The sequence below is a fragment of the Rattus norvegicus genome, chromosome 3 (genome assembly GCF_036323735.1).
Source record: "Rattus norvegicus strain BN/NHsdMcwi chromosome 3, GRCr8, whole genome shotgun sequence".
Classification (NCBI taxonomy): domain Eukaryota; kingdom Metazoa; phylum Chordata; class Mammalia; order Rodentia; family Muridae; genus Rattus; species Rattus norvegicus.
The window spans coordinates 137,915,459-137,941,405 of record NC_086021.1 but is presented as its reverse complement, the minus strand read 5'-3'; the positions used below and the strand labels follow the sequence as shown (position 1 = coordinate 137,941,405).

The window sequence follows — 25,947 nt, the reverse complement described above, 5'->3', positions numbered from 1 at the left end:
AAGTCCATTCTCCTGATTCAGCCATGGTGCTCACAGCCCTACCTGCATGGCATTGAAGCTGCCTTGCTGAGATCCTCTTGGCTAGCTGGTCTGCCCAGCCCACAGTTGCCTCAGCTCAGCTGCTGGTCATTATTAACTGCTGCCAACTCCCTCCTTTGAAAGCTGTCCTTGGCCCATGTTTTATAAGAGCAGAGCCACTCGAGGAAGAATGATCTCGAGACATTACCCACATTTCGTTGCTCTCCAGTGTCAGGCTGGGGAAACTCCAGTAGAGGTCACTCTTGCTGAACTAACCCTCCCGTGCCCCACTTTTTTTTTTTTTTTCCCCTGTATTGAAACATTCCGTCTGAGAACACGGTTCCTAAGTCACTTTAATGACTTCTCTTCATCTCTGACTCTGGTGAGGCAAAGACACCACTTTTGCCTCCAATCTGCATTCCTCTAGACTGAGTATATTTGATTCTGTGAACACTAGTTTATCCCACAATCACAGATGGAGTTCTCCCTCTTCCAAAAACCTCTCAGACTCCATCTTCAAGAAATCGGGTCGGGGTTGGGGATTTAGCTCAGTGGTAGAGCGCTTGCCTAGGAAGTGCAAGGCCCTGGGTTCGGTCCCCAGCTCCGGAAAAAAAAAAAAAAAAAAAAAAAAAAAAAAAAAAAAAAAAAAAGAAATCGTCATCACTGGATCACTCCTTTGATTTCTCATGGTTGTCGGAGAAAAGACCGAACAGGTCTTACTTAACACAGAAGAAACCTTTGGGTGCCAAGGACTTCTCTGGAAGAACACCGAAACTCATAGATCACATCTTAGAGGCCTTTCAAATGGATAAAACACATCTTTCAGATTACAAAGAAAATTCATTGTGTTGGTATATGATAATAAGAAAATTAGCTTGGAGTGGATGAGGCGGCTCAATGGGTAAAGGTGCTTGCTGCTAAGCCTTTGACTTGAACTCAATCCTTGAAACCTACAACAAACAACGCAGACACATAAATACCCAGTAGCTGAATTAAAGGAGAAAACAGACACATCTCCCATGCAATGTGTGTTCATACAGTGCTTCTAAGTGACTAACAGTGAGTACTAGTTAAGAGAATAATGCATAACAGAAACATTCAGATTCCCAAGACTTCTCAATTTTATTGTTAAACTCACGTTCTTGTTCAATAAATGGCCACATATTCTTGGATGTTTAATTTCAAGAGAAATTAAATCTGACGAATGAAAATAAAGCAGACAGACAAACTGGTTGTGTGTTCTGTGACCGTACATTACCAAACCGAAGGGCAGAACCTAAATGAATCGGTACACCCTGACATTGGTAGGGGAGAAAGAATCACCGAGCTTGCCAGGTCTGACAGGAAGTCTAGCTCCCACGACCGCGCTCGCTTCCGGCGTCACTTCCCCGGCGACTCCCTCGGCAGAACATGGCAGCGCTGAGCAATGTCCGCTGGCTGACCCGAGTGAGGCCCGGGACGCGCTGGGCAGAGGGGTGGGCGTGAGAACAGAGGGTTTTTCTGCGGTTTCCAAAAGAGGGCAAGGTCATCGCGGTGTAAGGGGTCTGGGTGTCCCCAATCTGACCTTGTGTCTGTCGCAGGCGGTGCTCGGCGCTCGGAACTCCGGGGCATGGAGAGGTCTCCGAACAGCAGCTTCGGCTCAAGCCGCTTCACAGAGTCAGGTACGCTCGAGTCCGGCTTGGTTCTCGCCTATCCGTTTCGCCTCCTTGCCACTCCCCTGGGTTTCCCCTCCCCACCTCGCTCTCTCTCTGACTCCCACTTCTGCTCCATCCCTGCTGGCCCCACTCACAGGCACAAGATGTGAGGGTGGAGGGTGCCTTTCCTGTGACAATGCTACCTGGAGACGGTGTGGGGCCAGAGCTCATGCATGCTGTCAAGGAAGTGTTCAAGGTGAGTGGCCCGGGGCGGGGAATGGGTGGTGGATCTGGCTACAGGTATAGATGGGTTGAGTTGGAAAGTTCAGACCTGACCCTGCCTGTCCTGTGCTTGGACTTATCCCTGAAGGCTGCTGCTGTCCCTGTGGAATTCAAGGAGCACCACCTAAGTGAGGTGCAGAATATGGCTTCTGAGGAGAAGCTGGAGCAGGTGCTGAGTTCCATGAAGGAGAACAAAGTTGCCATCATTGGTTCGTATGGCACTCTTGTCATTTAAACTCAAATGAGCAGTGTTCATAAAGCCTTTCTCTCTGCAGTGTGTATATATCAGCTTTCCAGACTGTCCTCTACTGACACTCAGGATTTTTTTTCTTCTCAGTGGGAAACCAGGAGTTAGTGAGGTCAGGAAGGGTTTGGGATCTGCTGAGTCTGTGTCACCGTGGTCAGATGCTGTTAGTTGTGTCTGTGTGTCCCTTCTTTTTTGGTTTTTGTTTTGTTTGCTTATTTCGTTGTTGTTTGTTCTTACAGGTAGGCTTTCTCTGTGTAAACCAGGCTGTTCTGAAACTTTCTGTAGACGAGGCTGGCCTCGAACTCACGGAGATCTGCCTGCCTCTGCCTCTCAAGGACTGAGATTAATGTGCCGCCCTAACCCGGTGTGCACTGCCCATTCTAACCACTCCATTTCTTTTGCTGTGTTTTATTCCCCATATTGGAATATTAATTAATTTTTTGCTTCTAGGCTTTCCCCTATAGGCCATTTTTCTAATCTGTTTTCGTGGACAGCCTGACTTCCAAGGGCCAGCTTTCGAAGAGGAAAGTCAGTTCTTTATAGTCTGGCCGTGGCTTTCCTGTTTGCCTTTCTACAACTTGTTCTGTGCTTTTCTCACAATCAGCTGTCCTCATTGTCCTGAATACATGCCACTCTGTCACCTGTCAGGATCCTCACTCACTTGTAGCATTAGTTTTCTATGGTTGCCATTGGATGCTATGGAAAACAGCACATATATATAACTGAGTTCTTGGGGCTACAGTCCCTCTGCGTTCCTTGGGGCAAGGTTGATCCTCACTGTCAGAATATCTGCTTTCTCCTTGTTTCTTCTTTGTGCATGACTACTGTCAACCAACAACCCCTCTCTGTCTCCCCAGGCCCTAGCGTTTATACACCCTCTGGGAAGCTCCCAGAGTTCCAAACGTTACATAACCACAAACACTATCTGATCCTGGCAAAACCATGCCCAGCATAAGGCAAACCATAGTCGGCTGCTATGGACAGTCTGAGGCAGGCCTGAATCTCACACCTGGGGGTAAAAGAAAAACATTTGTATAATATTTCAAAATTCTCACCACAAAATCCTCATTTATAGTTTCTCCCTGCCCCCTAGTAAAGTCATGTTTATGGTTTCTTGGTGTAAGAGCATGGGCCTATCATTTGGGGGATCACTGGTCAACCCACTGAATGTACTTGAAAAAGAATTAACTAAACTAAGTGCCAGCTTTTCTGTAACATTGCCTGTTTTTATCAGAGGGGATTCCTCTTCTGTGTTCCTACGCTTGCTGTTACTCTCATCCCTACAGTACTTACAGTGTCTTTCCCAATGTAGCTTACTCATTGAGGGCAGGAGTTGTGAGGTGTTGATTAATATCCCTGTTGGCCTTACGTACATAGTCAGTTTTCAGTAAGTAGCTGAGAAAACACAAAGTCAGTAGACACAGGAATATAAGGAAAGCCATTGACTCCTTAGCCTTGCTTTTCAGCTTGGTATTAAACCCAGGTTCTTTGATTTTTTTTCTTTTTAAATAGCCCTTAGGTCATTCAGAAATTTCAACAGAGTGTCTAAAACTAAAGCATTATGCTCAGTTTATCTAGTTTTAATCAAGTTATTCTCCCTCGTCTCTTGCCACTGTCAATAGACGGCTTGAGGGATTCGGGAGTGTGAGATGGGAGTCTAGGTTGTCTGAAATCAACGGGGACACTCGTCTAGCATTACTTCTCCTGTACTTTGTTGTCACAGGAAAGATCTACACCCCAATGGAGTATAAGGGTGAACTAGCCTCCTATGATATGCAACTGAGGTAGGTAGATAGGTAGGCGTGGGTCTGAGGGGCTGATCACCTGGCACAAAGCTCATGACTGTCTACTCTCAGGCGTAAGTTGGATTTGTTTGCCAACGTGGTCCATGTGAAGTCACTTCCTGGATATAAGACTCGGCACAACAATCTAGACCTGGTGATCATTCGAGAACAGACAGAAGGGGAGTATAGCTCTCTGGAACATGAGGTAAGGCCCAGAAACTAGGGAGGACAAGGAGAGACAAGCGAGAGGTAGGCCTCCTTATTCTTCCCTAGTGTCATCCGACACTTCCCTCCTATCCAGAGTGCAAGGGGTGTCATTGAGTGCCTGAAGATCGTCACTCGAACCAAGTCTCAGAGGATTGCAAAGTTTGCCTTTGACTATGCCACCAAAAAAGGGCGGAGCAAGGTCACAGCTGTCCATAAAGCCAACATCATGTGAGGCATCGGTTTTTTTTTTTTTTTTTTGTGGGCTGGGTTCCTGGAGAGGCATTCCCTTGAACTCTGTTGATTGATTTTTGTCTCTCTGACCTGTGAACAGGAAACTTGGAGATGGGCTGTTCTTGCAGTGCTGTGAGGAAGTTGCTGAACTGTACCCTAAAATCAAGTTTGAAACAATGATCATAGACAACTGTTGCATGCAGGTAAGGCCCTTTGTGAGTTTCCAGAAAGCTGGGAGTGGAAGCCAGTCCATCCATCCATCCATCCATCCATCCATCCATCCATCCATCCATCCATCCATCCATCCATCTCTCCCTCCCTCCCTCCCCCTCCCCCGCGGAACTCTTATTCTCATATTTCATTCCTAGCTGGTGCAGAATCCTTACCAGTTTGATGTGCTTGTGATGCCCAATCTCTATGGGAACATTATCGACAATCTGGCTGCTGGCCTTGTTGGGGGAGCTGGTGTGGTTCCTGGTGAGAGCTACAGTGCAGAGTATGCAGTTTTTGAGACGGTGAGCAAGATTATTTTTTCCCTGGGCATGGTGATGCATGCCTTTAATTCAGTACTTGGGAGGTGGAGACAGAGGCAGGTGTCACCTGTACCTACCCTTTCCTGACCTCAGGTAGGTCTGCTGTATCCTGTCCCAGTGCCTCACTTGTAAATAGCTATGGCTGCCTCCTCTCCCACCCTACAAGTCACTTTAGCCTGTCCTCCTCCTGTGCCATAATATATTTTGTAGACCTGTTCCTCTGCACATGCCTGTCTCCTTCCAGTGACTCTGGTTTGCTCTTTCCCACAGGGCGCTCGGCACCCATTTGCCCAGGCAGTGGGCAGGAATATAGCCAATCCCACAGCCATGCTGCTGTCAGCTTCCAACATGCTACGGCATCTCAAGTAGGTTATAGGGAGCTGAAGTGGGCTCTCGGGTGGAGGGTGGGTGTTGGAAGGGGAACACAGTGGGAAGGAAAACAAGGGTGGGAGTGTTCTGGTTGCATTCTCAGCTTCTGTCTGTTGACAGCCTTGAGTATCACTCCAGCATGATTGCAGATGCAGTGAAGAAGGTGATCAAGGTTGGCAAGGTAAGTTCCGAAGGCTTCAAGGACTCAGCACTGTGCTATCCTGTGCTATTGTGGGGACCTGAGGGACCTCTCTCCTCCAGGCCCCCACAATATGCTGTGATCTCAGATCTCAGGGCTGTTCTTCACTTCCCCTCTTGGCTGTTTCATCCTCTTGGTCTCCTTTACCTTAGTTCCATCTGCTGTTCCTTTTCCTGCACCACCCTTTGCCCTTGGGCCATCTGAATACAGACCTTGCAGCTTTGCCCAGGGTGGAGATTGCAGGCAGGGTTAGCAGCCTGGTTTCCCTTCCACTTGGTCTCATTTCCTGCAAGGTAACCTCATCTCATCCCTTCTGATGTGCTCCTCCTCCTGTCTTGTGCTCCGGTACTGCCTTGTCTGCTCAGGTGGGCAGTCCTTGACCACACCTGCTTACTCCCTTCCACTCTTTCCACATCTTGTCTTTCTTGGTCTCCATCTCATCATGCTGCCCCATCTCCTTCATGGGCTCTCTCTTCTTCCCCCACGGCTATTGCTGGTGGTGGCTGTAGGTCCGGACTCGAGACATGGGAGGCTACAGCACCACAACTGACTTCATCAAGTCCGTCATCGGCCATCTGCACCCCCATGGGGGCTAGAGCCCTTTACTTCCTCCTTCAAAAGGATCATGCTTCGAATACATCCCTTCAGTACAGTGGACCAGAAGAGACCATCTAGACAGTAGACAATAAATAACTGCTTTTCTGGCAGAGGCTAGGTTGTCCTGGGGGCTGGCTTTAAGGGTACCACCTCACAGGATGGGCTGTTGAGACAGGGCCCAGACTGTAAGATTATCACTTTTTCCCACAGGTTCGAACCTCAGATATGGGTGGTTATGCCACATGTCATGACTTCACTGAAGCTGTTATTACTGCCCTATCATAAATCCTATATGCCCATGTAAAAATAAAAATAAATATAGACAAACACATGTTATCTGGTTTTGCGTTTTTATTGGGGTTTATCATGGGCAGGAGGAACTGCCACCATAAAGTATGCCCCTCCCACCAAGCAGGTCCATTCTAATCCTCCTCCCGGGCCTTCTGCGACTTTTTCTTTTTCTTTGTGCTGCTCTTTGTGCAGCTTGCAGCAGCCTCAGGCTCCTCAGAAAATTTCCTTTTCTTCTTAGGGGTGATGGGGCTCGCTGCCTCTTCGGGTTCACTGGCCACTTCCTCTTTAGGTAAGGACTTCTTTTTCTTAGGAACACTTATGCTGCTAGTAGCCATCTCTTCAAGATCACTGGCCAACTCCTCCTTGGGAAAAGCTTTCTTTTTCTTGGTTTTAGGCAAAGAGACAGGTGGGTCTTCCATTCCATTTTCCTGTAGGGTTTCCTGGGGTTTTAGCTTTTTCTTCTTAGGTTTTTCATTTACCTCCTGAAGGGGGAATCAGACATGGGATATGTTGCTTACATTTGTTAGCCACAGCTCCCATCAGAATTCAGGCAGAAGAGCAGACCTAGTACTTCTGGTAACTCAATAATGCAAGGGCACTTTGGTGATCTACTCTCAAATTTAGAATTTCCCTGGCCCTCTTAACCCTAGAGAAAACCCCCTGTATGCTGGTCATGATGGACATCATGCAGAGCTCCCAGGGGACCCTGAAATGAAAGTCACTAGTAGCTAAGATTTAAGAGGCCCTAGGGGACAATTCTAAATGGTCACATTGGTGACCTCCCTGCCCCCACCCCCCTTCATGAGACACTATCACCTCCAGACACAGAACAGGGAGAGCAGGAATTCACACTACCCCTGTTGAGGACTCCTGGGAGGCAGCCGAGGACAGAGCACACGGCCATGGAATGGGCCATGTGCTACAACCAGCATTCTGGGCTCTTGTCAAGTTCTCTCAGCACCTATCTCCTCCCTATAGAATCAAGAGGTAGTTTTAGGTGTTTGGTCCAAAAAGCCCAAGCTCCAGACCATGGTTTGATGCCCTGTGTGCTACTGTTTGGAAAGCCTACAACCTCGGATGTGTGCAGAGGACTGACCTCACACTCTTCCGGAGTACTACTGTTTTCTGAAGAGGCCAGGGCCAGTGCAGCCAGTCGCTTCTTTTCCTTCTTCAAGCGTTTCTTCTCCTGTTTTTCCAGCTTTCTGGTTATTTCAGCAGCCGCTTCCTCTGCCTGGCAAAAAAGCAAAGTGCTGAAAAAACCAGACAACCTCCAACTTGCCATAACACTTCTGTCTTGCTGGATCAGGCTCATTAAATCAGTTTTATCACCTCCATTTCTGAAGGTCAGGCTGAGTCAGTTCATCATCTCCAACAGTAATCTTTGGGGTACTCAGCTACCACAACAAAGCACACTGACCTGTACCACAGCTTCTTTCATGACATCCAGGTTCTTCCGTGGAATCTCTCCAGTCTCATAGAAAGAAAGCCGCTCTTCAACTTGTTCCCGGAGTTTCTCCCCAAATACACTTGTGGGGACCTCTAGATGTATGTGTATGTATAAACAAAGCCAATTACAACTCTTGACAAGACAAATGACTCTCCAGTCCCTCTCCCCTCAGCTTCACTCAGACCCAAAGTGTCAACACTCACTAGGTGAACTCTGTTGACGAAAAATATTACCATCATTGTAGAAGCTGCCAAGGTAGGTTGCTTCCCCCCCCAATGTAACCCCTTCACTCAAATGCCAACCTCCCCATCCATACCAGAGAAGCAATCAATTCTTGAGGCAATACTGCATTTGTTTGCTAGGTATCGGGAGATACGGCCTTTGTTCTTTGCAGCTGCTCGGCCAATGAAAGTGGAATGAAAAATGAGTCCGTATTTTGGTGTGTTACCCCTTGTCTTCAGGGCTCTGTGAGAATATTCAGTGAACAGTTTAGTCAGAAGACTTGACCTAAACGGTCAAGTTCCCCTCTTACAATTTCCCACCAGACTTGGCTGAACTTTCTACCTCAACGTGCGCCAACCTAGCTCCCAGAGACAGAGAGGGAAGGCATTCAATTTGCTGACCTGGAAACTTGGTCCCTTTTTGCTGGGCCCTGGGAATCACTCAGACACTAGGACTGGCCATCACTCCCATAGTAGAGGCCTCTATAGGTCAGGTAGTCCTGGTCAGCCATCACTGTAATCCCCAAACAAAGCAGTGGACACCAGAAGCAGCACCTGACATGGGCAGGCGCCCTCACTGGTACCTGAACAGGGCCTTTTCAGCCCCAAGGATCTGCACTGTGGATGCTGGGTACTTGGCCAGGTTGGTGAGGCTGCCAGCATGGGCAATGAGACGTGCACCTACCTGGAGAGAGACCCAAGGAGGGCAGGTGAGTGGACAGAAACCTGACCTACCACTCTTTCCCCTCTCCTCCTCCCCACCATGCAACAACTAGGGACAGCATGCTAGCCACAAGTATAGCGGTACAGAATGCTATGTTTTACTCCCCCACTTTTGTGTTCCCCATGACGCACCGCTTCCCCAATTAAGGCTGACAGGCTGGGGGCTACTTGGCTCATCTTGGAGCGAAGGTAATTGTGTAGGCTCTGGCGATACTCTGACAAAGACACCACACGACTGGAGAAGCTCTCGATGTTTATCAAGTCGATAGCAGATATGTCCATGCCTAGGAAACACCTAGTGTGAACAGGGGGACCAGATACTCAAGGAGCCTCGTACCTTATACGGGCTGCCTCGCTCCGCACTGACCCATGGAGGACCGAGAGGCATCCAGAATGGCCTTAGCCTTGGCTCCATCCATTGTAATTTCTTCCAGCTTCTCTAACTTTTCTTCATTTAGCTCCCTGCGGTTCCCGATGAACTGAGCCAGGCGACAGTATGTAGCATTGTCGTTGATAATCTTCACCAGCTCTGGAAAGTGGTACCCATACCACTCCCTGCAGAGGGACAATCACACCTTGACCCAGCTGTCAAACCTGATCTCAGGTCCCAGGCTCCCTCAAATCACTGTCTACCCATTCACAATACAGACCAGGCATGGTGGCCTAGGCTGAGGTGTACACAGGGTAGTTTATTCTGCCTCCTCTTTCTATACAGTCAGTGTAGGAACACAGCCTGTGGTAAGCACAAGGAGGCCTGGCTTTGGTCCATGATTCTACCCACAAATTATCAGCCTTGCTTGACCTTAAGTTTGCATTAGCTAAACTAGGCCGAAGAAAACCAGTGTTTGGTGGCTTCTGCACCTTACCTGACACGCATGGAGAAGGTATTGATATCTTTATCCAGTTGGTCCAGAAGGCTTATAGACTGAATGATCATGTTGTCCACCCGGTTCACATTAAACTTAACTTTGGCACGAGAATAGCTGTGTCCCAGCCCTAGCTGGGCTTTACAAGCAGAAAGATCTGTCAGACCCTTCACCAGGTTATGGAAATGCAGACGAACCCCTAAAAAGAAGGCAGGACTATGGTTAAGGACCTTTTAGAACCCACATAACCACTCATAGCTGCTTACTAGAAACCAGCAGCCCCTCTCCTGGCCTCTGTGGTACTTCATCCACATGGTAGAGGCAACACACTGAACAGGACTCTTACCTCGAAGGATCTCAGCTATCACACCACCAGTCTGGCAGTTGTACCCCAACTCTTCCTGTATAGCAGCACCGATCTTGGGGTCTCCGACCCCCAGAAGTACTTTCTTCTTTTTAGATGGCAGGTATGTCTCCAGGAGCAGGCGGAGGTCCTCATGAACAACACCTTGGAACAAAGAACACAGCTCTTAACGCGACGAAGAATGTCCCAACTGTAACAGAGGAAGGACTGTGCCTCCACTCCGACCATACAGGAACACCCATCCCTTCAGGCATTGCTCAGAAACATGGAGTCATCATCGATCACTCAGGGGATTGACAGATTTTTCAAGTCATCATTGCAAAGCCTGACTCAACCACAGGTCCGGGAGCACAATTGTGAAGCATTTAACTGTTTTAAACTGCCATCTTGTAGGTCTCAAATAATGCCTAGAATCTATCAAGCTTAGAAGAAAATCATCAGCCATTCAGAAACACGCATCCCTGGGGGGGGGGGGGAGCTCACCTTCAGACACAGCATTAGCATTTTCCAAGGCAACCTGGGATGAAGAAAAGGGGCAAAAGGCCACCAGACGAACGACATTGTGGAATTTGCCAAGGTTAAGCACACACTCCTCCACCTGTGGAGAGGATGAATGGGCTTTCTTTGAATTTGGCCTCTACCGCGCAGTAAAGCAGGAACACCAGCTGTTGTAGCAATTGGTGCCTAGGCCCGCATCCGGACTCTAATTCTTAAGAAATGAGAGTATGAGATGTTGATCTACAACCTCTCCTATTATATAGATTAGCCTTAGAGTCCCCTCGTTCTACAGCTCTGCCCCCCTCCCCGTTCGGTGCGGTCGGCCACGTGGGAACACGCGGTGCATGCTGGGGTTTGGCGGCCTTAGGGGCTGCATTGCAGCACCACGAGCCCACCGATTCCACTCACCTGCGGCAACAGCAAGCTGATCTCCTCTACTTCCTTCAGCGCTAACAGCGCGTAGCCGACCGCATGCTCGAAGAGCACGTGCAGCAGAACCTGAAAAGGGAACCGGCGCGCGGCCATTAGTCAAACTTCCGAGTCCGCTGGGCCGCTGCTAGAGCAGGCCCTGGCCCAAACTCCGAGCCCAAACCTGAATGCAAACCCAGACGCACACTGAGGCCTTCACAACGCAAATAACCCACAACCACTCCTCACCATGGCGCCTGCTCCGTGCCCAGCTCGCAATGCGGGTAGCGCGCTCTGGCGCGCGGAACCAGACTGCGGAGGCCACGCCTTCTCCTGTTGGACCAATCAGAGGCTGGGGACGGAACCATTACTAGGTCTTCGGAGGGATTTGCGGGTGTGGTATCGTCCGTCGGGCGGGTTGGATTACGCGGGCGCGAGCGGGCCTGCCCATCTGGGCCTCTGAGCCTGAGCGAGCTGAGACTGTGTCGGGAATGAATGGCGCCGGTCTTACCGGCAGGCCGCAGAGCCTGGAGATCATTCTTCTCCGTTTTTCGTGCTTTTTTACCCATGTGCCGGGAGGCGGAACTCGGTGAGGGAACGAAAGGCTCCCTGATGAACTTTGTCGGTTTCCCGCTGCCCAGACAGTCCTGGTCCTCGCCTTCCGCCTGGGACCCGGTCCCCGACGCTGCAGAAATGGCGGCTCCTTGCTGCCTGCGTCTTCCTCTTAAATTTTGTTGTTCAAAAAAGTGTTGGTGCGGGCAGTGGCGTAGATAATGGCGGTTTACCTCTTGCTAGTTCTCTTCCTTGCCCTGCTTCATAGAACCGAGCTCTGCTCGGCACCACGTGGTGCTCATGGCTGAGTGGGCCCTGAATCCTTCCAAGAAGCTGCTTTCTTGTTTAACAATGTCATTTGTTGGCACACCAAGGTATCTAATTTAAAATTACTCTTGCTTTAAAGAGGAAAAAAAACCCACATAACTTTAGTTTTAGCATTTTAAGTCCCAAACTTGATTGCCTCTTAGTCTGTGCCTTAAAGAAAATAATAATGCTAAGGGGATTCTCCTCTACCTCCCTTCCCTCCTCATTTTCTTTCCATTCCCCTCTTCCTTTCCTTCATCCTTCCTCACCTCCTCACTCTTCCTTTTTCCCTCTTCCCTTTCCTCCCTTCCTTACCCCTCCCCCCCACCTTCTGGCGGCTCTGTAGCTGACTACGTGTATGCTCTTTGAACCTCTACCAGTCCTGTGTATCTGTTAGCGAATTCAAGGCAGGGCCTCCACCAGCTGAACTCTACTGCAACTCCTAAAGGGATTTTGAAAATTCTTATAACCATAAGGCACATTTATAAGTTGTATCTGATTTGTTTTCTCAACTCAGTGAATTTACTGAATTCATTCGTCGGGTAGAGAGATGGCTCAGTGGTCAAGAGTACTGATGACTCTTCCAGAGGTCCGAGGTCCACTTCTCAGCACCTACATAGCATCTCACATCTACCTGTAACTCCAGTTCCTGGGGATCTGTTGCTTTCTTTTGGCCTTCACGGGTACCAGCCATATATGTGGTACACACACATACATGTAGGCAAAATGCTCATACACATAAACATTTTAAATATTGAAGCACAGAGAGATTGGGAGATCTCCAAGGTCTGCCCCATGCAGGACAGCAGACAGGATTTCTCCAGGTTTTCCCCAGCCCTCTGAGTAAAGTGTTTCAACAGCAAAAAATTGGAAGCACATAGTTCATTTTATTGCACTTATAAATCTATATTAAGCATTACTGATTAAATCATAATAATCTCAGTATTGTTTACAGATATGGTTATTACTGCATTTTGGTTCATGATCTCAAAACTAAGTCACTACTTGTCTCTTTTTTTTTTTAAAGATTTATTCATTTATTATATATAAGTACACTGTAGCTGTCTTCAGATACACCAGAAGAGGGCACTGGATCTCTTTACAGATGGTTGTGAGCCACCATGTGGTTGCTGGGAATTGAACTCATGACCTCTGGAAGAGCAGTCAGGTGCTTTTAACCACTGAGCCATCTCTCCAGCCCTACTTGTCTCATTTTTAAAGATGTTACTGTGTATGTGTGTTTGCTTCTCTGTGGGTGTGCATGGCACTGCGTGTGTAGATGAAGACATCTTGTGGGAGTTGGTTCTCTCCTACCACATGGGTTCCGGGGATTAAGTTGAGCCTTCAGACTTGGTAAGGAATGTCTTTACCCACTGAGCCATCTCATCAGCCCCACATTTCACATTTTTTTAGAGTGGAATGACAAAATTAATCTATTGAAAACTTAATTTCTTAAACAGGGCAAATTATTGCCATACATGGTCAAATGGATGATTCCAGAATATAATGGGAAATAGTAACACCATGTAACTCCATTATTTTTTAACTTAACCCTAAATCTTTATGGCTTTAGAGGTACTTAACTACTAGAGAATGTGTTTCTAGTAAGAGGTTAGAATCTCTTAGTAGGTTACAGAGTTAATTTGGTAGCTCATGGGCAATATTAAGTAGGATATAGAGACTAGGAGGTCATGTCACAGTTGTATGGAAAATTGGTTGTAAATCTTGTTGTCTTAGCTGTACGTACTTGGACACACATAGCATATCTCATATTCATATATGTGTAAATTTTGTATAAATTTAGAATATAAAAGCCGTGAGAGCAGTGAGCAAAAAGAATCATGGAGTAAGTTGGCTGTAAACGGTCTATAATGAAGCTGCCTTGGGTAATGAAGTAGACTTGAATAGTTAAAGAAATGTGTATGTATTACAACTAGGAAGCTACAGATGCTTGGCAGGACATGGTGGAACACACCTTTAATTCTGGTACTTGGGAGTCAGAGACAGACCCGGGCTACATAGTAAATTCCAAGGCAGGCAAGATTACCCAGTGAGACTGTTTGAAGAAAAGTAAGAGCTATAAATGCTTGTGATTAGATGAGGACATACAGCACAAACAAGCAACAAGATATTCCTCTGGAGTCCTCACCTCCATCACTTCATGTCACCCCTGGAGTTGAATGGTGACACACACCTTTAATCACAGCACTTGGAAGGCAGATATCTGAATTCAAGACTAGCTTGGTCTATATTGATAGCCCCAGGTTAATCAGGGTTACATAGTAAAACCCTGTTTCCAAAAAAAAAAAAAAAAAAAAAAGTCCAATATGTATAGTTCTGAGCCTAGCAGGCATCTGTAGATTGTGATATCAGATACCGTCTCTTCCTTTCCCTAGGTCCTTTGATAGATTAATTGCTCTTGCCCAGGTTCAGACAGACCTTTCCTACCGAAGTAGACTTTTATAAAGTCATTGGTTTTTGTCTCCAAGTTATCCTTCGCCATACTTCCTGAATATTTCGAAAGCTGAAATTCATGTTTTGTTTATGGTTTCTCCTAGTGAATGAAGTCATAAGAGAATTATAGGTGTTGGTATTCTATAAGCACTTGTAGTAGTTGTTCTCCAGAAGGGCCAATAATGGTCCATGCCTCCTGAGAGCCAGGACTATGGCCCCACGGACACAGGTACTGAGCCTGCCACTTCTGAACCTCAACCCTTTGCATGCCTGTAGACTTTAAGTTGCTCATAAGAAGTGCAGATTCTGTGCTGACGAGTCCTACGGAGACTACATGGAGGTAGAGTCAAGCTTTCCAACTATCTCTGACAAAACAGTCGACTTGTATTCTAGCCCTTTCCACTCTGACTGCAGCTGCATGAGACCCTAGACGTGACAAGAAGGGCAATGTGTACCCCGTCTATTCGCAGAATTGTGGCTTTAAAACCATTACATTTATGGGTGGCTTATAAAGCTACAACAAATATGAATCAAAGTAAGCTATTAAATAAAGGATAAAGCCCAAGCTCTGTGACTTACAGTGTGGCCAGAAATTAATCACCTGAACTTGAGACTTCAGAATAAAGATTAAAGATTCGTTCATCCCTTTAACAAAGGGTATTGGGGCAGCTCTCAAATAGATAGGTGTCTGATGTGGTGGGCACTCAAATGCTAGTCATTCATCTTGCTTTCTGGGTCATTTTTATTGTTGTAATATTATTTGATACGAGTTCTTACTATTATACTCTGGCTGGCCTGGAACTTACTAGGTAGACCCCTGGCCTTAACTCACAGAAATCTAATTGCCTCTTCCTCCTAATGCTGGGACTAAAGGTGTACACCACCACACCCAGCTTCTTCTTAAAATTATTGAGTGCTGGGGTGGGGATTTAGCTCAGTGGTAGAGCGCAAGGCCCTGGGTTCAGTCCCCAGCTCTGCAAAAAAAACAAAAAACAAAAAAAAATTATTGAGTGCTTTAACAAAATATGCAAGACTTTTGTAATATCTGTGTAATAGCTTTTTTCTTTCTCTTTATGTGATTTTGGTGATTGAACCCAGGGCCTCAAGGATGCTAGGCAAGTGCTCCATCACTGGGCTGTCTCTCCAGTTCACTCTTTTGATCATTTGTCAATAAATAGCATATCATTTTATATAAGAATTTCCTAACACCAATTTTTTTTATTAACTTGAGTATTTCTTATTTACATTTCAAATGTTATTCCCTTTCCTGGTTTCCGGGCAAACATCCCCCTAACCCCTCCCTTTCTCTATGGGTGTTCCCCTCCCCATCCTCCCCCCATTGCTGCCCTCCCCCCAACAATTACATTCACTCGGGGTTCAGTCTTGGCAGGACCAAGGGCTTCCCCTTCCACTGGTGCTCTTACTAGGCCATTCATTGCTACCTATGAGGTTGGAGCCCAGGGTCAGTCCATGTATAGTCTTTGGGTAGTGGCTTAGTCCCTGGAAGCTCTGGTTGGTTGGCATTGTTGTTCATATGGAGTCTCGAACCCCTTCAAGCTCTTTCAGTCCTTTCTCAGTTCAGTGGTTTGCTGCTGGCGTTCGCCTATGTATTTGCTGTATTCTTGCTGTGTCTCTCAGGAGCGATCTACATCCGGCTCCTGTCGGCCTGCACTTCTTTGCTTCATCCATCTTGTCTAATTGGGTGGCTGTATATGTATGGGCCACATGTGGGACAGGTCCTGAATGGGTGTTCCTTCTGCCTCTGTTTTAATCTTTGCCTTCCTATTCCCTGCCAAGAGTATTCTTGTTCCCCTTCTAAAGAAGGAGTGAAGCATTCACATTTTGATCATCCGTCTTGAGTTTCATGTGTTCTGTGCATCTAGGGCAATTCAAGCATTTGGGCTAATAGCCACTTATCAATGAGTGCATACCATATGTGTTCTTCTGTGATTGGGTTACCTCACTCAGGATATTTTCCAGATCCATCCATTTGCCTATGAATTTCATAAAGTCATTGTTTTTGATAGCTGAGTAATATTCCATTGTGTAGATGTATCACATTTTCTGTATCCATTCCTCTGTTGAAGGGCATCTGGGTTCTTTCCAGCTTCTGGCTATTATAAATAAGGCTGCTATGAACATAGTGGAGCACATATCTTTTTTATATGTTGGGGCATCTTTTGGGTATATGCCTAGGAGGTATAGCTGGGTCCTAAGGTAGTTCAATGTCCAATTTTCTGAGGAACCTCCAGACTGATTTCCAGAATGGCTGTACCAGTCTGCAATCCCACCAACAATGGAGGAGTGTTCCTCTTTCTCCACATCCTCGCCAGCATTTGCTGTCACCTGAGTTTTTGATCTTAGCCATTCTCACTGGTGTGAGGTGAAATCTCAGGGTTGTTTTGATTTGCTTTTCCCTTATGACTAAAGATGTTGAACATTTCTTTAGGTGTTTCTCAGCCATTCGGCATTCCTCAGCTGTGAATTCTTTGTTTACTTCTGAACCCCAATTTTTAATAGGGTTATTTGTCTCCCTGCGGTCTAACTTCTTGAGTTCTTTGTATATTTTGGATATAAGGCCTCTATCTGTTGTAGGATTGGTAAAGATCTTTTCCCAATCTGTTGGTTGCCGATTTGTCCTAACCACAGTGTCCTTTGCCTTACAGAAGCTTTGCAGTTTTATGAGGTCCCATTTGTCGATTCTTGATCTTAGAGCATAAGCCATTGGTGTTTTGTTCAGGAAATTTTCTCCAGTGCCCATGTGTTCAAGTTGCTTCCCCACTTTTTCTTCTATTAGTTTGAGTGTATCTGGTTTGATGTGGAGGTCCTTGATCCACTTGGACCTAACACCAATTTTTACACACCCTCATTCACTTTTTATCATTTACTTACATGTGTAAATAACACATTGTCTCTAAATACAATTGCGTTTCACATGATGACACAGTTACCAGTACCATTCAACTTCCAGAGGCGGTAGGTAAATATTTACTTTCATTGTCTAAATGACAGGAATTGGAAAATCCGTTTAGATGGTAAATTTGCTGATTGTTAACATCTTCATCCTTTCTACTTTAAACGGTCTTATTAAGCCTCCTTCTTCTTTGGAAAAAAAAAAAGTAATTTGCCCCCTGTCAACCTGCAAAATCTATTTCCTCTTTCCAGGGAGATCCATGTCACACACACACACACACACACACACACACAACACACACACACACACACACACACACACCTCGAGCCCTCTTTGGAAAAAAAAAAAGTAATTTGCCCCCTGTCAACCTGCAAAATCTATTTCCTCTTTCCAGGGAGATCCATGTCACACACACACACACACACACACACACACACACACACACACACACACACCTCGAGCCCTCCTTGTTACTTAGCCTCTCTAAGTCTGTGGACTGGAGCATGATTATCCTTTATTTAATAGCTAATGTCTACTTATAAGTGAGTACATACCATGTTGTCTTTCTGGGTCTGGGTTACCTCAACCAGGATGATTCTTTTCTAGTTCCAGCCATCTGCCTGCAAATTTCATACATCATTGTTTTTAATAGCTGAGTAGTATTTAATAGCAGAATATGTTTTCACATGTGTACACATGTGTGTAAGTATGCACACATATGCAGAGTCCAGACATTGATATTGGATGTCTTTCTTCTTTTATGGTCCCCCATCTTATTTATTCCTGTTGGTCTATGTATGTTTGCATGTATGTATGTATGTAATCTGTCTGCCTATCATCCATCCATCTATCTATCTGTCTGTCTGTCTGTCTATCTATCTATCTATCTATCTATCTATCTATCTATCTATCTATCTATTGTCTATTTGAGATGGGGTCTCACTGTGTAGCCCTGACTGTCCTGGAACTCAGTATGTTGATCAGGCTGGCCTCAGAGTTTCAGAGATCATTCTGTTTCTGCCTCCTGAGACCTGGGCACCCACTGTACCTGGTCCCCCATCTCATCTATCCATCCATCCATCCATCCATCCATCCATCCATCCATCCATCCATCCATCTATCTATCTATCTATCTATCTATCTATCTATCTATCTTTTTCCCCAGTTTTTAAAAAAGATTTATTTATTTATTATATATGAGTACACTGTAGCTGTCTTCAGACACACCAGAAGAGGGCATCAGAGTCTCATTACAGATGGTTGTGAGCCACCATGTGGTTGCTGGGATTTGAACTCAGTAGTCAGTGCTTTAAACATTGAGCCATCTCTCCAGCCCCGGTTTTGTTTTTGTTTGTTTGTTTGTTTGGTGTGTGTGTGTGTGTGTGTGTGTGTGTGTGTGTGTGTAGCCTGCGTAGCCCTAGCGTTCTTGAAACTTGCTTTATAGTTCAGACTGGCCTCAAACTCAGAGATCTGCCTACCTCTGCCTCCCCACCGCTGGTATTAAAGGCGTGTACCACCATGTCTGGCTCACATCTTAGTTTTGATAGTGTTTCTCTAAATCTAAACAATGGACTCCCCACCCTCAAAGGTCTCATTGTGTAGGTCTGCCTAGTCTGGAACTCCCTGTGTAGACTTGAACTCAGAAACTTGCCTGGGTCTGCCTGAAGAATGCTGGAATTAAGGGCATGTACCACATGCTCCAACCTTTGTTTTCTTCTAAAAATAAATTTAAATTTATTAGTTGTGTAGTGTGCTATGGTACACATATGGTCAAAGGACAACTTGTGAGAATTGGTTCTTTTCTTCAGCCATGTGGGTCCTGGGGATTGAACTCTGTCATCAAGATTGGCAGCAAGTGCCTTTATCCATTCAGCCATCTTTTTTCCCTCCCTTTTTTCCTTTCAGCTTTTTGAGACAGGGTTTCTTTGTGTAGCCCTGACTGCCCTGGAACTAACTCTGTAGGTCAGGCTGGCGTCAAACTCATAGAGATTGGACAGCCTCCTGAGTGCTGGGATGTGTGTCACCACTACCTGGCTAAGTCACCTTTTCTTTCATTTTTGAGAGAGAGTGTCACTGTAGGTCTGGCTAGCTTGGAACTTGTTACATAAGCCTTAAGCTCACCAGAGTTATGCCTGCCTCTGCCTCCTAAATGCTGGGATTAAAAGTGTGTGCTACTAATCCAGGCTGCATCTTGGCAGCCCCATAATTTCATTTATAACAAGAAAAGCTTAAATTAAAATTTATTAATAATAATAATAATAATAATAATAATAAATTATTTTAAGACAGAGTCCCTATATAGGCTGGTATGGAACTCATTCTGTGGATCAGCCTGTCCTCAAACTCCCAGAGATCCACTTGTATCTGTCTCTAGAGTGCTAGGTAAAAGCTGTGTGCTACTATACCCTGGTCAGTTTCCCTGGCTAGCACATCATCTGCTAGCATCAGTGTGATGGTTTGTACATGCTCAGCCCTATTGGAATGTGTGTGACCTTGTTGGAGTAGGCGTGTCACTGTGGGAGTGGCCTTTAAACTTTCATCCTTCAGATGAAGATGTAGAACTCTTAGCTCCTCCTGCACCGTGCCTGCCTGGATGCTGCCATGTTCCACCCTTGATGATAATGGACTGAACCTCTGAACCTGTAAGCCAGCCCCAATTAAATGTTGTCCTTATAAGACTTGCCTTGGTTGTGGTGTCTGTGCACAGCAGTAAAACCCTACTAGGACAATCAGTGAATGTACAAGTCAGAGTGACAGTGGGAAAACTGTCATCCTCAATAGTGAGCTGTGGAAACTGAGGCATGAGCACACTAAGTGATTGGCTTCCTTAAGATTGATGGTAGCAAGGCCTGCCTCATTCTGCACCTTTCTTCTTGATCCCCAGGTCTCGTGGTTTACAGAAGCCATCCTTACTCTCAACCCACAGTGTAAACAAAGAGAAGCCTCTGCTGAGGGACCCACCCCACAGAGATAATGGGGGCCTAATGCTATCTGTCACCTCTTTCCCTAGTCCCCGAGGGCTGGGCAGTGTCTCAGGCTCAGACTGAGCAAGATGAGGCCCTGTGAGTGAGCGTGTGTGTGTGTGTGTGTGTGTGACAAAAACTTTTATCTGTCCACCAACACTCATTTGTAATGGATGAACAATGCCTCCCAGTTCTTGGTGTTCCTGCCATTGAGAGATGTAGTTTTTTTTCTACCTTTTGACTCTGGGTAGAGAATGCAGCAGAATGACATTGCTCTAACCCCAGGGTTCAAGAAGCCCTGTCACTTCTATTCTCTGTAGGACCTCTGATGCCATTCATAAGTATAAACCCCAGGTAACCTGCTAGAAAGTCAGGGTGGGCAGAGATAGCAAGCCACTCCAGTCTGTATTTGTCAATTACCACATGAGTTAAGCTGTCTAGTCCAACTAGGCCTTAACATCCTAGTACCTAGTCTGTGTGGTAACAGGTTGCAGGTTTAGAACTTGCTGTATCCCAATTCTACCACAGGAGGCACCAGAGTCAGAACTCTCCCTAGCTATCCAAAGAATCTATTCTTGCTACACCAGCCTTGCCTGCTGGTGGCCATCTTCTGGGCACTGGAAGGTGGCAGTGGCAGGTAACCAAGAAGGCTGAGACTGTAAGTCAAGTGTAAATGCTCGTAGGTACAACCTCAGGTATGAGAGGAGACCTGGGGAGCCTGACAAGATTATCTCTCACAGCTGGAGGGCCAGGATAGTGACACAGCCACCTTAGGAGTGTTACCACACTGCACCTCTCTGATTCTGAGGTTGGTAATTGGGTGGGGTGCATTGGTCCAGTTCCTTCTGAACTGTCTACAGAGGTCGACATTTTGGCCAGATCCACAGTGTGGACAATGCCACCTGGGTGGCCATGCCCTACACACAGCTCTGCTGCCAGCCCTCCTCCGCAGGCTGTGATGCCTTCAGGGAGTAAGATGGAGTAGCTGGAAAGTCACCCCTGAGAAGGCAGAGCAGATGGCCACCTGCCACCTTCGTTTGTTTTTGAACAATAATGTCCTTTGTAAGCCCACATCACCTTAACATTTTTCTCTCACCCACGTGTTCTTCCTCCGCCTCATTCTTTAGCTCACTCAAGTAGCAGTGAAGATTTACTAGACAGTGAGGGATAGGGAAAATGCTCAATGGTTAGAGCACTGGCTTCTCTACCAGAGGACCTGGGTTTGAATCCCAGCATCCACATGGTTGCTAACAACTGTCTATAACTCGAGTTCTTCAATGTCTGAAGCACTCCTCTGAACTACATGGGCACCAGGCATGCATAAGGTGTATAGGCACACATGCAGGCAAAACACCCATGCAGAGAAAATATAAAGCTTTAAAAAACCCAAGACTGGCTTTATACATTAAGCACTGCCAATGTGAACATCTAGCTCCTGAAAATACGATGCCACAGGACTTTCTTGTGTAGATCTCTCTAAGAAACAGTCAACCTATCCTTTGTTTTCCACACATAACATAGTCCTCTCTGGCCTGTGGGTGCTGTATTCCAGATTGCAATCCTAACCTTTGCTTATTAACAGACAGAACCCCCCTTACTGAAGATCTGCCTCTGTAGTTTTGACTTTGACACAGCTTTGTGGAAAGGTTCACAGGGAGAATAGCCATGGTCTCCTGTCAGTACCAGAGGAATTAAGGCCTCCAGCTCATAGCATAGCCATGTGGGTGAACCCATTATGGGATTGTGCCTTTCAGCTTCATTTGCTTGCAATGCCCAGAACTAGAACAGATTCGTGTGTGTGTGTGTGTGTGTGTGTGTGTGTGTGTGTGTGTGTGTGTTTGCACACATGCATAGGGTGCACATGTATGTAGATATTCCTCCATCAGCCTGGGGATCCTAACTGAGGAGTTGTCTCCCTCTCGATGAGGATCCCCCACTCTGTATATAAATGCACACACTCCAGTGTATACACATGATGTGGAGATCCACATCCACTGCCTCCCCCATCCCTCTCTACTTTATTTTTTGACACAGAATCACAGAACCTGGAGCTCACTGGCCAGTCAGCAAGTCCCAAGGATCTGTCTGTCTCCATGTCCCCTTGCCAGTAAGCACTGGGTTATAGATACAGGATAGTGCTTCTGACTTTTCCATGGGGCTCAAACTAAGGTCCCCATACTTTCACTGTAGTGCTTTACCAATTAAGCTATATCCCCAGCCCACCCCCAAATTCTTGACCCATACACACTATTTGATATAACAGATGTTTAATATACTTTACTTACTTTCTTTTTGGATTTTGAGACAGGTTCTCATGAGACAGCCTTGGCTGGTCTGAAATTTACTATGCAAACTAGATTGGCATTGAGCTTGATGCAAACCTCGTCTCTGCCTCCTGAGTGCCCGGAATTATAGGCATGTGCCACTATGCCCAACCCACTTTAAGGCATCAGTTTAAGGGCTCATTTGGTATATAGCAATAGATAGCAAATGTATTCCTTTACATAAAATTATGCTTCCTCAAAATGGATGGTTTAGTCCATTTGTAATGGTTTGTAATAGGTGCTTATGTGTATTGTTAGCTGTCAGATGCCCAACAGTAACAGAGACTGATGGCTCAGGAGGGACCTCCACTAGTTCTTGTTTCTGAGTTGGCATGACGCAGCCAAGATGAGCTGAGGACATGGAAGGTGCTGTGGGGTCTGCTGGCTGGTGTGGCTTAGCTTGCCTGAGTTCCTGTGTTGATATCTTAGGTAAGCTTACAGCCAGAATGTTTGTCCCCAGATGGCAGTGGTGACTTGAAGGCAGTGTCAGATCTGGAGGCTTACTGGGGGTTCATGGAGCTCTTCATTTTGTTAGGATGAACTGAGGTGAAGGTAACTACCCTGTTTCTCCTGCTCATATGTCTTCATTTCCATCCCATTGTAGCTTATGTCTGAAATCCAGTTTGAGAAGTGCATTACTTGTGTAAGTTATGAGTAGCTGTGAAATCTTCTCACCACTAGGACTTTGCTTGATGCTCAATGCGTGTGTGTGTGTGTGTGTGTGTGTGTGTGTGTGTGTGTGTGAGAGAGAGAGAGAGAGAGAGAGAAAGAGAGAGAGAGAACGAGAGAGAGAGAGAGAGAGAGAGAGAGAGAGTTCTGAGGGCCCCTGAGGACTCAGGTGATACCTACAAAACTGTAAGTGGCTAAAAGAAGAACTTCAGAATACGCAGAGACATGGGGTGAGATGCTCCCGTGGCCCGAAGCTTTGCTGCTCACCCGTGTCTGGGAATATAGAGGAAAGTACTTCTTCCTTACACTTAGGGTTTCTAGAGAATCCTGAACTAAACTTCCACCTTGCTAAGCCTTTGGCTTCTAGCAAAGCCTTCTTAACAGTCTGGCTTCCCTCACTTATGCCCACTAGAATACATTTTGCAAAGAATTACCATCTTTAAGAACCCTTATACAGGAAACAGATTAATTGCTTTTAGAATTTTATGCTCGAAAAAGATTTTCCTGCCCTGAGCAGTCTTCAAGTTTTCTTCAGCTGGATCAGAAGAACCATGCTGCCTGTGTGTTTGTCTTCTGCTAGGAGGCTCCAGTGCAGTCTCTGTGTTTGATTGGCGTCAGCTTCCCCAGGCTGGGTCCTGGGTGTTGCAGATCTTTCTGTTGGGAGGACTCTGCCTCATCCACTTCTGTTTTTATTTGCTTGTACCTGCCATTTGAACTATCTAGCCTCCTTTAGATGGGGCTGATGTAAGATCTGTAGGCTCCTCCATACCATAGTTCTGTTTAGAGGGGCTGTAGAAACTGGATCCAAACATACACCATGGAAAAATTCCACACAGGGAGTCATGGCCTCATCCCTGCCTTCCCAAGTCTGGATGCAAAGGAAACTACTAGCGTGTGAGGTCCAGAGTTTCCTCAGCAAGATATTGAGAGGGCCAGTTAGTTCAAACAAGGTTTCAGCTCCTGCCACTCCCCAAATCAGGGGAAGCCACTGCTATCCCCTTTGGTTAGCAATCAAGGTTTGGAACCAAGGATTAAAGTTCATATGTTACATGTGCCATAAGGAAACACGTATGTATGTGAGACAAGAAGGGAAGAGATATGTAAAACAGAAGAGCCTGAGGATCAAGGCCAGGACTGGGACACCCATGAATGCCAGCCATCAGTTGTGAGGCCTCTGGGTTCTCTTTCCAGAAGGTGACCTGCCTGTGTAAGTCTGAGACTGGGGTTGGCCAGAATCTTGTCTGACTCTTGGTGGCTGAGACCCAACATGGTGCCAGGAGGTAGACTGTGAGGCCCCACCATCAGTCCTGGAGGTGCTGGAGCCCCGCGCTTTCTTGTCCAGAGTCTGGATTTGGCTGGGAGAGTAAGATGTGGGCTCTGGAAAAAAGAGGCAAGAAAAGAGATGTAGAAGATTTTGTCTGTGTTTCCATTGGAGCTTTCTGGAGCTGCTCTGCTATATATGCAGATTCCAGTCCCCTTTGGAGCTGTCAGATTACCCCTGGGGTCTGGTATGTACTTGAATAGGAAGAACTTTATCTGCTGCCTGGGAACTACAGTTTGAACTCTTGCCTTAAGCTAGAGGCTTTTTTAAAAGATTTATTTTAAATAAACGTGTTTATTTATGTGTGTATGCAAGTCAGGTGTGTGCAGGGGTCTCCGGGGGATAGAAGTCATCAGATCCCCTGGAGCTGTGAGTTACAGGGGTTATAAGCCACCCAGTGCATGTGCTGGGGGAACGTGTGGCCACTGGAAGAGCAGCAAACACTCTTAACTGCCGAGCTGCCCCTCCAGCCACAAGGTAGAGTTTTATTCTCAGTTTCTCAGAGTAGAAATTGGGACCATAGTAGCAGCAGCCTCTCAGAATGATGGCCAGGTCCAATCTGATGATGGAAGGGAGGAGGAGAGTATGCAAACCCCTAGGAAACAGCCTCATTTCCAGGTCTTTTGCTTACATATTTTCTCCCTCCTCCTGTTTCCAAGATGGGGACATGCTCCTTCCTAAGCTCAGCTCCTCTTCTTACGGAACACAGAGTAGACAACACTCCTCTGTGCATTTGGATGTACCACCACCAGCTATGACTTCTAGACTTCCCTTCTTTCAGACATTTGATACAGGCAGACCCATGGGATGGAAGGATTCATGTTTTCCTTTCAAAGCAGACAAACATAGGGAATAGTATAGTATTCTGGGGTCCTATTTAGTTTTGAGTTAGTGCACACCATACCCCTTCTTATGCATTTGACAGCTCGGCTCCTTTACCTGAATGCACTGTTAACATTGCATCTTTGAACAATGCACCTAGCAACCTCAGAACCCCCTCTCTGAACGATAGCATACATTTTCTGCCCCTAACAACAATTCCGTTTAGACAGTTTCTGCTCAAGTCTATTCCCCATCTATCTGGGTATGATGAATGGAAGCGCTGATTCATTCTGAACTTGTTTTGGGCACATGCACGGTAAGGCAAATATCTACAGTAGAAAAAAAGAACATGTGAATTAATCTATGATTGAAACAGGAAATTCACCAAACCATGCCTCTTGGTAACCAGCCACTACTCCCCCACAAAATGAGACTCTAGACTGTATGCCAGGGCTACAGACTTCACTCATGTCCTCTGCTGTGAATCTTTATTTGCAGTGTTCCTTTCTGATCAGTACTGTTGCTTCACTCCCAGTAAAGCTCTCTTATCACTTCAGTAAAGCTGTGTGAGCCTTATCTCTGGTTCTTTTGAAAAATAAGAATATTTTTTTCAATACCTGAAAATACCCAGCCTTAGCCCCTGACCACCCCAACATTCCCTGTACTTGTGCCCACTAAGTGGAAACACCCCATATGGATTTTG

General features: G+C 46.2%; 3 protein-coding genes and 5 non-coding genes across 13 annotated transcripts in view; 1 reads left to right on the top strand and 7 right to left on the bottom strand.

Moving 5' to 3' along the window:
* The first annotated feature begins 1,130 nt into the window (after nt 1-1,130).
* Nucleotides 1,131-6,435, top strand: Idh3b (isocitrate dehydrogenase (NAD(+)) 3 non-catalytic subunit beta). 4 transcript variants are annotated; one of them, XM_006235048.5, is made up of 12 exons: nt 1,131-1,464; nt 1,599-1,679; nt 1,810-1,908; nt 2,023-2,143; nt 3,905-3,965; nt 4,038-4,170; nt 4,267-4,400; nt 4,504-4,606; nt 4,772-4,918; nt 5,207-5,301; nt 5,426-5,486; nt 6,312-6,432. In XM_006235048.5, exons 1-12 carry the CDS (start codon nt 1,429-1,431, stop codon nt 6,384-6,386), a joined length of 1,146 nt encoding a protein of 381 aa, XP_006235110.1. In that variant the 5' UTR covers nt 1,131-1,428; the 3' UTR covers nt 6,387-6,432. The 4 variants fall into 4 exon arrangements, with proteins under 4 accessions (XP_006235110.1, XP_063140819.1, NP_446033.1 ...); NM_053581.1 differs by having other exon boundaries at nt 1,416-1,464; nt 6,014-6,435; XM_063284749.1 differs by having other exon boundaries at nt 5,426-6,432.
* Nop56 (NOP56 ribonucleoprotein) lies at nt 6,435-15,219 on the bottom strand. 3 transcript variants are annotated; one of them, XR_352612.5, is made up of 13 exons: nt 11,169-15,219; nt 10,920-11,009; nt 10,497-10,611; nt 9,996-10,157; nt 9,650-9,848; nt 9,151-9,338; nt 8,916-9,067; nt 8,645-8,745; nt 8,156-8,304; nt 7,810-7,931; nt 7,489-7,623; nt 7,248-7,364; nt 6,816-6,874 (listed from the first exon to the last, which is right to left on the bottom strand). XR_352612.5 is itself a non-coding variant. In NM_001025732.1 (12 exons), exons 1-12 carry the CDS (start codon nt 11,169-11,171, stop codon nt 6,524-6,526), a joined length of 1,767 nt encoding a protein of 588 aa, NP_001020903.1. In that variant the 5' UTR covers nt 11,172-11,227; the 3' UTR covers nt 6,435-6,523. The 3 variants fall into 3 exon arrangements, 2 of the variants coding, with proteins under 2 accessions (NP_001020903.1, XP_063140235.1); NM_001025732.1 differs by lacking the exon at nt 7,248-7,364 and having other exon boundaries at nt 6,435-6,874; nt 11,169-11,227; XM_063284165.1 differs by having other exon boundaries at nt 6,438-7,364.
* Snord57 (small nucleolar RNA, C/D box 57) lies at nt 7,692-7,763 on the bottom strand. The gene has a single exon (XR_005503050.1). It is a non-coding gene; the product is annotated as a small nucleolar RNA SNORD57 (small nucleolar RNA).
* On the bottom strand, nt 8,014-8,083 carry LOC134478802 (small nucleolar RNA SNORD56). Its single transcript, XR_005503051.1, has one exon. It is a non-coding gene; the product is annotated as a small nucleolar RNA SNORD56 (small nucleolar RNA).
* Nucleotides 8,497-8,582, bottom strand: Snord86 (small nucleolar RNA, C/D box 86). Its single transcript, XR_005503113.1, has one exon. It is a non-coding gene; the product is annotated as a small nucleolar RNA SNORD86 (small nucleolar RNA).
* LOC134478803 (small nucleolar RNA SNORA51) lies at nt 9,407-9,538 on the bottom strand. The gene has a single exon (XR_005503063.1). It is a non-coding gene; the product is annotated as a small nucleolar RNA SNORA51 (small nucleolar RNA).
* Snord110 (small nucleolar RNA, C/D box 110) lies at nt 10,267-10,335 on the bottom strand. Its single transcript, XR_005503116.1, has one exon. It is a non-coding gene; the product is annotated as a small nucleolar RNA SNORD110 (small nucleolar RNA).
* Nucleotides 15,220-23,943: 8,724 nt separating the features above from the next.
* Nucleotides 23,944-25,947, bottom strand: part of Tmc2 (transmembrane channel-like 2) — a 67,950-nt gene continuing 65,946 nt past the window's right edge. The window contains exon 19 of the mRNA NM_001106510.1: nt 23,944-24,478. Coding sequence (NP_001099980.1) covers nt 24,261-24,478 — 218 coding nt within the window. The 3' untranslated portion in view covers nt 23,944-24,260. The remainder of the gene's footprint in view (nt 24,479-25,947) is intronic.